Genomic DNA, 12,739 nt, shown 5'->3' with positions numbered 1-12,739 from the left:
GTGGTTTCTGTGGGAAGGTTGCTCCTGGGGGTGGGAACCCCCCTTCTCGGAACCCAGCCTGGGCTGCCTGCCCCATCCTTGTAAACTGGGGATTCTGTCCAGTGAGCACCCTTCCTAAACCACTTTGCTTACAGCGTTGATGAACTCACAGCACATTAAAAAACACATTCTTACTGTTTACCAATCTCTTATCAGATTCAGTGTATGGACTTCCATTTTTAATTAAATCTTTTTAACTTTTTAACACTTTATTTGCTGAAACAAAAAAATAAACTAGTATTAGAATGTTTTAGAAATTTTGTTTCCTTCATGTATCATGAAATTTTACTTCTTCGGGAGTTGAGTGGTAGTGTTTTTTTAAACGTTTGGCCTCTTAAGAGTATTTGTGACTTTCTTCAGACATGATACATAATTCAGCTTCACATCAATAAAGGTTAAAATTTGATAAATTCAAATAGCCTCACTTTAGTCGGGGGGTAAAGGTGTGAACGGTTAGTGGGTTCATCAGATTTGAGGACGGGCGGTCTACATCTTGTCTCGGTCCCTCTAAGCCTCCGTCGGATGACGCGAGTGCTCATCACTCAGGCGTCTCTCGCTGGCCCGAGCCTTAAGTTGAGAGCTCTTTGTCAAGCTGTGGTTGGGACATTTTGTCGTAGAGTCTTAGAGACTCAGTTGCGCAGAAAACCACTCTTGGTGCTCTTCTCAGCAGTCTCCCCGAGCCCTCAGATGGTGTCTGATGGAGTGAGGGCGGGAATCGAGCCTCTGCGCTCAGTTTCAGGAGAGAGGCTCTTGGTGGTCAGTTTTGTGTTGCTGTTGTTTCCAGAAAATACAAGGGCCCATATAGAACAAACAGAAGCTTCCTTCTCTAGAGTTGGCCACCCAGGCTTTGGAAACGCTAGCAATACTTGAGAGAGCAAACATCAGATGGCGTTCTGTCTTCTGGTGTTTTGCCTTTTAAGTTTCTATCTTAAGGAGTAAAGGATGCCCTCTAGAAATGGTTAATGGAATGAATTCACAACGATTGAGACGGAACATTTATCATTGTTGCTGTTACTATGAATATATCACGTATAGAATAAAACTTGCCGAGTGCTCTCTTGGTGAAAATAATAATACAAAGGCGTTAGATTGTATATTTGAGAAATTAGTAATTCCCTAAAAGCTCATTCTCCTTTCGTAAACCTCCCATCGCAGTGCAGACACATTTACCCTTTCTGAGATCACCATGGTCAAGAATTTAGCCAGAGGTTTCCTGGGGGTGACACGACTGCCTTGTACTCCTGCCAGAAGCCCTTGCGGTGGCTAAAATTTCGTCTTCCAGGGAAGATTTGTCCATGCTGCCCAGGGCTTGAATGCACGTGAAAGCACAGTGGACGGGCCCCCTGGCCTGTTAGTTGCTTCTTTCCTGACAGGCGCCAGCAGGCCCCGCTCTGGGAGGAAAGACGTGTCCCGCAGTTCTGCTCCGGGCCACACTGTGCTGCTCTCCGGCAGCCTGTTCTGAGGGCAGTTAGTTAACGTGAGGGCAGTTGTAGGCTTTCTGTGGGCGCGGCCTGGGAAACTCAGACCCCACTGCTCACTTCCTGACCTCACAGACTGCGCCGCCGGCTCAGCCCCCCAGCAGCAGGAGCCCCCTCTCCCAGGCTGGCCACCAGTCCTGGCTGTGCCTGCATTCAGCCTGAGAGGATGCGTGAACCTCCGGGTGGACGGATGCACCGGCCTGCTGCTAGGTGCTTGTCCTTTGGCATCAGCAGTTTCTGGGTTTGTCTCTTTGGGGTGGCGTTTCCTCGCTCACAGGCCTTCATGTTACTTCGTTGTGGCTCTTTCCTTTTCACGGAGCTGCTCAGAGAACGCACCCTCTGCTCCCGGTCTCCACTCCCCTGTGCACCTCCGAGTGGGTCGGCGGCTTTCCCTCCCCGCCCAGCCAGCTGCCCCCGCCTCCCCCAGGTGCCGGCTGGGCTAAGACTGCCAGCGTGATTCACCGTAGAAAGTTGGGAAAGTAACATTTCTTCTTCTGTGTTTTTAACTTCTAATCCCACCCAGAACTGCAGTGTTGTCCTGCAGAGTTGGAGAGGGTTCCGTTGTAAGGTGCGCTGATTTGTCCCTGTCGTCGGTCATTGCAGCAGTTCCCAGCTTGGCACTAGTGCGCGTGTTGTGGCTGTAAATACTGTTCTTGCAGAGAAGTGACTTCTCAGGCCATGACTGTGTTCTCGGGGTGAGTTCCCTTGGCTGAGCCGTTTGCCGGGGCAGCACTCGCAGCGGCTCACGTGTCTGTGCACACTGGTCTTCGGCTTTGCCGTCTGGGTCAGCTGCCCTCTGGGTGAGGAGGTGAGCTCGTCTGCCTCTCTGGACCAGGTTCCCATTCAGCGACACACTGTCATGAGACCGTCCCCCTTCCCTCCCACGGGTCCTTGACCTGAGCGCCTGCCCTGCCTCACTTCAAGCCTCCTCCCCTCTGGACTGCTGCCAGCTCGTCCCCGCGCCAGGCTGTCCCCAGCGCGCCTGTGTCCCGCTGCCACTTGTCTCCGTGAGGCCTGGCACCTCCACACTTCGTGCCCACTTTTGTCAGGGTCTGTTTTCCCTGCCCCTCTGGAGGCCTTCGTAAGGCAGCAGCGCCACTGGGCCAGCCACCCTTCTGCTGAGGACACACACACACACTCACACAGCCCCTTCAGGGAGTTTGCTCGCTCTTATATAAGCAAAGACAGTAACTGCCACCGTTCGTTTAGAACTTAAATGTGCAGACAGCTCTGTTCCTCCCGATGATTCTCTGGATTGATCCCAGCTCCTCTGGGAAGGCTGGGGCTCGTGAGCCAGCTCACGGGACCATGCACTGCAGGTTAGCAGCTGCGCTGAGAATCGGGCCTACTCTGAAGCCACTGCCCGCCTCCCAACGAGAACGGCCCCGCAGGCTTCCCCGGAGCCCGGGTGCCCCTTGATGGTCCCCGTGCACACGGGGCGTCACTGGCCTCCTGGGACGCTGAGCGTGTGGGGTCGGCTGCCGAGCCCGCCGGCTGGACGGTCTGGTGTTCATGGTTGGTGAGTTCCCGTCTCAGGGCTGTTGAGCCTTGATGCTCAGTACTTGTTTGTTAACCTAATTTAAAAGCTGGTTCCGGGACTTCCCTGGTGGTCCAGTGGTTAAGACTCCGTGCTCCCAGTGCAGGGGGCCTGGGTCTGACCCCTGGTCAGGGAACTAGATCCTGCATGCCGCAACTAAGACTCGGCACAGCCAAATAAATAAATATAAAAAGAATCCCACCTTTTCTTTCTGGGAGGAAAAAAGGTTTTTGTAAAAAATATAATATCCACCTGGTTATTGTCTTTTTCCCTCAATGTACAAAATACAGAGACCAAAAAAGTGAGTTATGAGCCAGCAGCTCTGACTTTGCCTAATGAAAAGTAGTATCTGGATAGGGTTGACCCTTGAACAACACAGGTTTGAACTGTACTGGTGCACTTACACCTGAGGTTTTTCTCCAAATACAGCACACAGGAGCCCAGGTGGGCTCCGTCCCCAAGGAGACCGAGGAACCGCTGTCACGAGGGCCGACTCTAAGTTCTGTGCAGATTTTCAGCCTCGAGGAGGCTGGCACCCCCGGCCCACATGTTGTTCGGGGTCAACTGTGTATATTTTGAAAGCTCAAACTACAGGAAGTTAGAAAACGAACAGCAAAGCCACCTCAGTGCTGTCCACACGCAGTCTCTTAGGTCCCCGAGACGCCCTCGCCCCAGGACCAGGCCGGGCTCCGTGTGTGCTGCCCCGCCCCTCCTCTTCATCTGCTTGTGTCCTGGAGTCTTAACAGCATTTGTGATCCCCAGGTACTGTGTGTGGTTTTGTAGATGTGGTCATTTCCCGCAGCCTGCCTGGCTCCTGACGGTCAGCCAGCTGACGTGTGCTGACCGTCTGAGGCCCTGAAGAGGCCAGCGCAGGTTGCTAGTGCTCGAGAGCCGAGGCTGTAGCCGGCAGCCTCTGGCCCTGGGGGCGGGAAGCTCGTGGACTCCCTGGGCCTGGACCGCCGCCTGCACGAGGTGGGACAGAGGTCATCTTTGAGGTCGTGTTTCTTTGTGCTGTTGACCTAGGAGTGCCCCTGTCTGGCCCTGTGTGAGACCAGGTGGTGCTGGGGTCTCCACGATGCTCCTCCCTGTCTGCTGTGATCCCAAGTCAGACAGCCTAGTGCTGTGATGGCGGGTGTGAGGGTCCCAGGGCTGGTTCCCAGAAGGCTGGCTTGGGCGAGGGTGAGAGTGTGCCAGGAAGTAAGTGCTGTTCTCAGAGCGGAGCTTGGGCTGAGACTCAGCGGGAAGAGAGCCCCTCAGGGCGGCTGGGGGCGCCCGTGTGCTCCCTGGTGTCCTGTGGACGTGATGTGGCCTCCAGGGAGCACTTGACCACAGGTCCTTGTCTAGGCACGTAGTTGATATTTTGAAATTGTTCTCTCTCTCTGTTTTTTCTATGGGAGACAGTGCAGTAATATGTTAGATAAGTGCTTTATTTTCCCAATATTCTTATACTTTCCACATCAGCAGCCTTCAGTGGGCCTCCTCTTTGTATTTTGTCTTTGATCTTACTGATTGACACAGCGTCACACGTGGCTCTGGTGTGGCCTGGGAAGACCTGGCAGGCACGCTTCTCCCTGGCAAGAGCCCAGCCTGCTGGGGGCAGGGGCTGCTCTGCCACCATCCCCTGGGTCTTCCGGGGGCAGGTGTGCTTACTTTGCACGTGCAGTTCTCAGGGTCACTTACACTAAGACAAAAGCAGAGGTCATGGTAAACAGGGGCTAGTTCAGTAGAAGTCACATGGAGGTCCCGCAAAATGGATTTTCTTTGTGTTTGCCCTTTCTTATTCCAAAAGCTGATCCAGGCTGGGCATCTGGCCTCAGCCCCAGCTCTGCCTCGCCTCCCGTGTGCTCAGAGGGGTGGCTGGGGGCGCTCAGGAGACGCAGCTGTTTCCACGCTGATGTTTGACGCCAGCGCTTGTCCCGTAGAAAACAAATCCGCCCCCACGCCCATCCTCATCTCTGGCTCTGGCTGGCCCCTGCAGACCCTCCGCCCCTGCTCCTCCCAACGTGTCCAAAAGGGCAGGGGCGGACGGGTGCGCTTGCCTCCCGAGCCTCCTGGGGCGCCGTGCTCACCCGGAGTCCAGTTCTCTGGGCCTGGGGCTGCACCGGCCTGTCCGGGCTCTGGCTCTTGCCCAGCAGTGCGTGTTGTCTGTGCTGCTTTCTTCCTCTTTGCAGCACACACGGCAGGGGCCAGAGGGTGGTGGACGAGGTATTTGTTTCCCCTTGCTGTGGACCTTCCCGCCATAGTTGCTCTGCCAACGTGTTTTTCCATTTATGAGATCATAGAGTCGGGGGCTCGAAGGCTGGGGCCATCGTGTGGGTCTGTTTTCCAGGTTACCTGTCCTGCTGCCGTTTTCTGGATGACAATCAGATTGTTACCAGCTCTGGAGACACCACCTGGTGAGTACTTGAGCACCAGACCTGTCTTAATGCTGCTCGCCTTGGCCCGTAGCTCAAGATGCAGGGGAGTTCTCAGTTAGGCCATTTTAACTGGAAATGGCCAGGAGGCTTCAGACACAGGTGGCAGTGAGCGATGGGTGGGTTCATGGTGCTCTGTGCAGATTTTAAAGCTCAGAGTTCGATTTTGAACAGCTAACAACTGATTTTGAAACTACAGTTTTGCATGAAATGCCCCCTTTTCTTTTCTCCCCCTGCATATTTTACCTTTCCAGGCTACCTTTCAGTAGCGCTTGGGGGAGTGGGTGTGCTTTACTCCCTCTCTTAGGCGAGCGCTGCCTCACTGTGGACTCTGAGCACAGCTTTAAAAAGCTTGTCACTTGTCACAATTTCACGTGAATTATATCAAACTAATTAATTTTTAGAGTTTCACCCTATTTTTGGATAGACTATGTAAACCTCTGTAATGTTTTCACTCGAAGCACCAAAGCATATCCTTTTAAATCTTTAGATAGTTGAGTCATTTTAGGCTTAAACTCTCCTTGTGGGTTATTCTGGTCCTTTGAGGCATGTGGTGGTCAGGAGCCAGCGGGCCACACAGGGGACAGGGGGTGCCCCAGCTGGGTCCTGTTTCATAAGGTGTCCTTTTTATGTATGTCCATAGGTTCACCAAAGATTTATAGTCTATCTGGACTGTCAGTTGGGGAAGAATTTCTGTATTAGAAGATATTTTTGAAAGCTTTTTCATTCATGAGCGATGTTTTTCAGACCCTGGGAATGTCTTGCTTCCTTCTGTCATCCCTCAGGCCCTAGCAAGGGGCCCTGCACGCTTGGATTTGGGTGGTTGGGCTGAGCCAGGTTTTCTGCGAGGCTTACGGGAAATGAGCAGCTTCCGGTGGTGTTGCTTCTGTGGGTGAAGCACAGAAACAGCACATGCTGTCCTCGCGGCGCTGCTGTGTCTCACCTTTGACTGCCCTCCGTGTAGCCACCCGCGCTGACGGCTGCGGGCCCGAGCTTAGCTCTGCTGCCGCTGAGTGACCCCAGTTAAGGGCCGTCATCTCCTCATCCCAGCCCGTGGGACCCTGGAGGGCATGGAGCTGGCAGCAGCAGAGAGCGCGTTTTCTGTCCAGCCTGGGATGGCAGCCGGGAGCTTCCTGCTGCCCCTCGTTGAGCCCACGCGGGGGCCGCATGCATCCCTCCTTGAAAGGGACTCGGGCTCCCTCTTTTGTTGGTGTTTGAGTTGACGTGGAAATCACAGTTCCATAAAGCCCGTGGGCGTGTGCTCATCTGTATTGTGTTTGTTTATTGTGTTTATTCGTTTGCTTTGTAACAAACCCCTCTAAACAAAGTCGCATTACAGGTTTTAGATTTGTCTTAAGTGCAGACGTTTACTGCAGTCCTGGGGGGTTTGAAGGACCGTTTGTCACGGGACTGGTCTCCTGAGCAAGTGGGGTGACCGCTGTCATTGCTCTGCTCCAGTGCCCTGTGGGACATTGAGACCGGCCAGCAGACGACCACGTTCACTGGACACACCGGCGATGTCATGAGCCTTTCGCTTGCTCCGGACACCAGACTGTTTGTCTCTGGTGCTTGTGATGCTTCAGCCAAACTCTGGGACGTGCGAGAAGGGATGTGCCGGCAGACCTTCACCGGCCACGAGTCCGACATCAACGCCATCTGTGTGAGTTGGGGTCCGAGGTGTGGGTCGGGGGCCCTTCGCCGGCCGTTAGCACGTTAGAGTCCTGCTCTGGAGCCACGGGCTGCATCTTCAAATTTGGAAATGTTTTCAGGGTTAGATGGTCTCTCTTTTCTATGCAGATACAGTCAAATTGAAAAAAACTCCCTGTGGGAGACTTAGCCGTGACTTGATCTGTCCTTGCTGAGGCCTGGCGTATCTCCCGGTCTCGGGGTGACCAGTGACTATATCACGCGGCTTCCCCCGTCAGGGGACAGGCAGTGCCGCAGCTGAGCCCGTTGGCCCAGCTCTGCGGGGGCGCGTGGGGCACAGCGGTTGAGGCAGCCTGCCCTTGTCCCCGGCACCCTGACCGGTGGGCCCGGCCTCGCGAGGAGCCGTCCTCCCTGGGCTCAGCCTGGCGGCCGGCGGCCTGCAAGGAGCCCAGCCCATCGGTGATGGCCACGCTCCTGCTGCCTCCTTGGGAGGACGGGGTGGGGAGGGGAAGCCGGCTCTTCGGGGAGGACGAGCACGTCGCGCCACCCCCGTGCGGGGCCTGCAGTCACTCTGCTGTCAGGCAGTTTACGTTTCCAGTATTTCTTTCTGTGCGTTTGCAAATCGTCTTGGTTTGCTTTCTCTCTCCAGTTCTTTCCAAACGGCAATGCGTTTGCCACTGGCTCGGACGACGCTACCTGCAGGCTGTTCGACCTCCGTGCGGATCAGGAGCTCATGACTTATTCCCATGACAACATCATCTGCGGGATCACCTCCGTCTCCTTCTCCAAGAGCGGGCGCCTCCTCCTCGCAGGGTACGACGACTTCAACTGCAACGTCTGGGACGCCCTCAAGGCCGACAGGGCAGGTAGGCAGCTGCTGCGCCTCGCCAGCTCACCAGCACGGACGGGCCGCACGCGAGCTGAGATATGTAGGCCCGGCACGGGGACGGGAGGCAGGCCAGTGGCGGCAGGCTCTCGGCGGCGGCACACGGTGGGCAGGAATGGGCCAGCCACTTGGTCTTCACGGCCCCCCTCCCGTCGGGCACGTTGGAAGCACAGACTGGAGCTCACACGTGAGAGGCAGGCAAGAGGTGTGTCGCTCTCAAGTGCATTAAAACGCAGGTTGTGCAAAAGATGAGAACTTGCAGTGTTGAAGACGGGGGTTCAGGCGCATGAATCGATGCTCATGGAGTCTTCAGTGCCGGAGAGGGTGGGGAAGGGAGCGTGGCTCCGAGCCCATGGCCTCCCGCTCTGGGTAGATCTGCTTCCTGCTCTGCATTGAGCCCCTCTTGCCTCTCCTGCTCCCCCACGTGCCCCCGGCGCCCGCGGCCTCTGCCCCGACAGTGCCTGCTGACACTCAGAGGAGTGCAGGAGGCGCATGGGGGTGCTCTGAGATGTGGCTCGGATTCCTCTGGAAAAGTGTGGAACTTTCTGGCTGATGACTGCTGAGTGTCGACAGGAGGCCCTGTCTTGGGGGGTGGGGTTCACTCTGTGATATCCCAAAGGCCCTCCCTCAGCGTCCATCACCAACCTTCTGTATTCTGTGCTCTGCACCAGGCCCCGGGCATCACGAACAAATGAAGAACAGCCTACAGCCTTCACTCTCGTGCTGTATTTTTGTTGTGCTTTCTGTTGCTTCTTTTAAATAAATTTATTTATTTATTTATTTATTTTGGCTGCATTGGGTCTTCGTTGCTGCGCACGGGCTTTCTCTAGTTGCAGCGAGTGGGGGCTGCTCTTCGTTGTGGTGCGCGGGCTTCTCGTTGCGGTGGCTTCTCTTGTTGTGGAGCATGGGCTCTAGGCGCACGGGCTTCAGTAGTTGTGGCACGTGGGCTCAGTAGTTGTGGCGCACGGGCTCTAGAGCCCAGGCTCAGTAGTTGTGGCGCACGGACTTAGTTGGTCTGCGGCGTGTGGGATCTTCTCGGACCAGGGCTGGAACCCGTGTCCCCTGAACTGGCAGGCAGATTCTTAACCACTGCGCCACCAGGGAAGTCCCCTGTTGCATTTTTTATTTAAGCTTTTTATTGTCGGGAGTGTTCAGGAATCGGTGCAAGAGGCCCTAGGTTGTTGAGTGGGTGTGTTTGTGCCTTTCAGTTGTGTATGTTCCTTGTTGTCATGCTGTCATCCACGTGTCTTGATAACAGACACGTTGCCAGGTTCTCCAGTGTGTTTTCCTTCTGTTTGAATCCCTCCCGCCGCCGTGGGCACGTCCACCATGGGAAAGGAGCACGCTGACCCTTCCTCGCCTTGGACAAGAGTGGGCGTGAGCTTCAGTTTAGTTTCCACTTGACCAGGCTGCCTCTCCTTCCTGGTGTCCTTTCCTCACCACTGAGGCCTGGCAGGGACTGAACCTTGGGGGCTTCTGGGTCTGCTTCAGGGAGTGGCTGGATCCAGGGGTGACCATGCTGTCATCTGCTCCCAGGGGTCTTGGCCGGGCATGACAACCGCGTCAGCTGCCTGGGGGTGACTGACGACGGGATGGCCGTGGCAACAGGGTCCTGGGACAGCTTCCTCAAGATCTGGAACTAACACCAACAGGTAAGGAGCAGCCCCGCGTCCCTTCCTGCTGTAGCTCTACGTATGAAATTGTGGGTCGGGGTTTCTAAGATTAATTTGGATGTAGTTGATCTGGACTTGTGGGCAGGTGAGCATTGGTGTCAGCTTGGAGCACTTCTGTGCCCTCAGCCGCGAGCGGGTGCAGCCGTCATACTGACTGTGCACCTGCACCAGGGTGTTCTGTTTCTCTTCACGTTTCTCTAAACTCTGTTTAAAGCAGCAGGTGGACGCCGCTGTGACTGGAAGACCATTCCAACCTTGGAGCGTTACAGTGATAGCATTTCCAATCCACCCCTACTAACGCGGACGCCCTGCACCCCTCAGAACTTCAAAAGGGCAAGACCTTTTCCCTTCACTTATTGCTGAAACCAAGAGCACAATTCCCATTAAGAGAAGAATCTCTGTGCTGTAAACTAAAACAAATCGTGCATTCCTTCCGGGACCATTGTCTTTGTTTTTTTTTTTTTTCTTTTCTTTTTTTTTTTTTTTTTTTGTCTTGAATGAATTTAAAAGGAAATACTATAATAAAAATGTTAACCAGAAGGTAAACTTGAGTGTAATTGTAAGACAGACACACTTTTTTACTAGTTTCTTTGAACTCTAGATCAGTGATCCTGTTTTGTGATGTTCATGAAAAACAAGTTGAGGACTTCATCTTGTAATTGATTCTAAGTTTCAGGTTGTGTTTGTAACAGGATTTTGCAGACATTCATATTTCCTTCTTAAAATATATTCCTTTCTGTTCAGTAGTTAAACAGAGAAAGAGGGTCTAGTGCAGCCTCTCTGGAATTGTGAATGATGTAAATTTAGTCCCTAGTTTTTTTACTTTTCGTCTCGTGTCACATGATCGTTGTGTGCACACACGGCATAGAAGGATGACGCTGAGAAGTCAAGGAACCGAGCACGCGCCGTGGACGAACAGTGGACACCATCAGGCACCTTTGCGCCCCAGCCCGCCCCCTCTACCTTCTCAGTTCAGTTTTAATCTCACCTTGGGTCTCCTTGTGAAGCTGGAGGGAAGTTCATACAACAGCAACAGCGCGACACTACCCTGTGCCCCACCCTGACCGTCAGGAGCCTCTGTTCTCAAGCGAGGTGCCCGTCCTGTGCTTGGATAGTCAGTCAGTTATTTGTGTATGAAACAATGTACAAATCAATGTTTTGAAAATAATGATCTCAAACTTTCTAAGTTAAATTTTAAAAAATTTGATCGTTTGCCATATCGGGTGGGTTTACTCTTAGAATCGCATGCTGTAGAAATGCTCAAAAGTGCATATAGGACTCAGTCCTTAGATGTTCTCTTTCTTTTCAGAAATAACCTCTTTAAAGCTGTAACCATTGCTCCTCTGTGCACACGCATCGCATCGGAAGCCGTGCAGTCAGCGGCTCTACACACTCACCTAGCGGGATATTCACTGTTTTCTTTATTCCTTTAAAAACAAGTCCTGTTCCAAACGATTGCTGTTGGAATTGGGGGGTGGGGCGGGGTGGTACAGGGAATGGAGACCCCAGCCCTCTCGTGGAACCAGCCTTTTGCACCGAGGCAGACCATTTTTCTAACACGCAGACGTCCCTGGTTTTGTGCGCGTCCAGTGTGGAGCAGTGGCGTTGGGACGGCGCGGGCCTCCTACCCGCACCAAGCACTCCCGTAGAGGCAGCAGTGGCTTCTCCATCCTGTGTTTGCACCATCCTGGGTGCCCTGCGCCCTGGACCCGCAGAGAGTGGGACAAGCACCCCCCCACCCCGCCCCCACCCCCCTCGGCGCCCCTGTAGAGCTCTCTGCACCCTGTCCCTCACCTTTTGTATTTAATTTTAAAGTCAGTGTACTGCAAGGAAGCTGGATGCAAGATAGATCCTATATTCACTGTACTGTTATTTAAGATGTAATAAAGCAGTTTGACATGAGGGATTTTGGCGTGGCTGCTCATTTGTGGGGCTGTTTCGGTGTCTGGGGGGCAGCTGCCCTCCCCTGGCTGCCCCCTCTTCTGCCCACGTGCTTTGTCCCCCTCACAGAGAGTCCATGAAAGGGGCGGCCGGTCCTCAGATGGGCCTGCAAAGCAGCAGCACCCCGCCAGCCCTGGCCCCCTGCCACCACCCAGACCGTGGGCCTCTCATCCCCCGGCAGTGGCAGTCTCCCGAGCGGCTGTCCTACCTTTCTCTCCTCTTCTGAGCCTCTGCCCCTACTGGTGGCCCTCCCTTACTCTTCCCTCCCTAAGATACTAAGGACGTCACTCCAGAGACATACTTCCCTTCAGATGATAGAACAGTTTTCATCTTTGTCCGAATGAAAAGACCTGCATCTTGCAAGAAAAAAATGAGCATCTGCCCCACACCCGTGAGAAGCAAACACTTCATTGCATGTCAGTGAGGAAGCCCCTCACTCCACCGCTTCCCTGGACCCCAGCCCTGCCTTCTGTGCCTTCGTGCTAAAGGACACAATTTTCTTTCAGTCCAAAGTATTCTGTGTAAGGTTATGAAAGGTAACTTGGTAATTCCCACGGGTCAGACTCATAAGTAAGTGAAGACTGCTCTCAGGGGGAAGTATTCCCTCCTGAAGCTCCCTTTTCCAATTGTCAGGAAGACACAGGCAGTCGGTCCTCCTGGCCTTGCCCGTGGGGAGGGGTGGGTGGGATTGGCGCGATTGCAGGGGTCTCTCCTACAAGGACCATGGGCGCGGTTTCCCGGTGGTTGACAGCCCGAACAGTGGGTTCGCCAGGTTTCAACCTCCTCCCCCGCATCTCTCTGGAATAAATCTGCTCTTTGCACATTTTAACACTGCCAGCTGTCTCAAAATGCCAGAGAGCATCTAAGGTGCTCCCTGGGCTGGCAGCCTGAGTCCTTGGGAGGGAGGGTCTCCTGGGGTCAGGAAGCAAGCCTTTATCCTGGCACAGGGACATGTCTGCTGTCGGCCACCCTCGGGCACAGGGTGGGCATAGGAGCCTCAGCAAGGGCTGGCTAGACTGGGTGCCCTCTGAGCTGGGGCCAGGGGAACTGAGACTCAGCCCCTCTGCTGGCCTCGAGGCCGTCGCCCCACCTCCTCAGCAAAGTGGTCACTGAAAATAGGTGTC

At 54.2% G+C, this 12,739-nt stretch overlaps 1 protein-coding gene across 3 annotated transcripts in view; it reads left to right on the top strand.

The window, feature by feature from the left end:
- GNB1 (G protein subunit beta 1) overlaps positions 1-11,578 on the top strand; it is a 91,524-nt gene extending 79,946 nt beyond the window's left edge. For 2 of the 3 annotated variants that reach the window (XM_059899635.1, XM_059899500.1), the window contains exons 7-11: positions 5,384-5,450; positions 6,927-7,128; positions 7,765-7,981; positions 9,538-9,653; positions 9,889-11,578. In XM_059899635.1, coding sequence (XP_059755618.1) covers positions 5,384-5,450; positions 6,927-7,128; positions 7,765-7,981; positions 9,538-9,644 — 593 coding nt within the window. In that variant the 3' untranslated portion in view covers positions 9,645-9,653; positions 9,889-11,578. The remainder of the gene's footprint in view (positions 1-5,383; positions 5,451-6,926; positions 7,129-7,764; positions 7,982-9,537; positions 9,654-9,888) is intronic. The other variant, XM_059899576.1, reaches the window with a different exon arrangement.
- The last annotated feature ends 1,161 nt before the right edge of the window (positions 11,579-12,739 follow it).

The sequence above is a fragment of the Balaenoptera ricei genome, chromosome 1 (genome assembly GCF_028023285.1).
Source record: "Balaenoptera ricei isolate mBalRic1 chromosome 1, mBalRic1.hap2, whole genome shotgun sequence".
Taxonomy (NCBI): domain Eukaryota; kingdom Metazoa; phylum Chordata; class Mammalia; order Artiodactyla; family Balaenopteridae; genus Balaenoptera; species Balaenoptera ricei.
The sequence above is the reverse complement of the archived record's forward strand: the minus strand, read 5'-3'. Positions and strand labels throughout refer to the sequence as shown.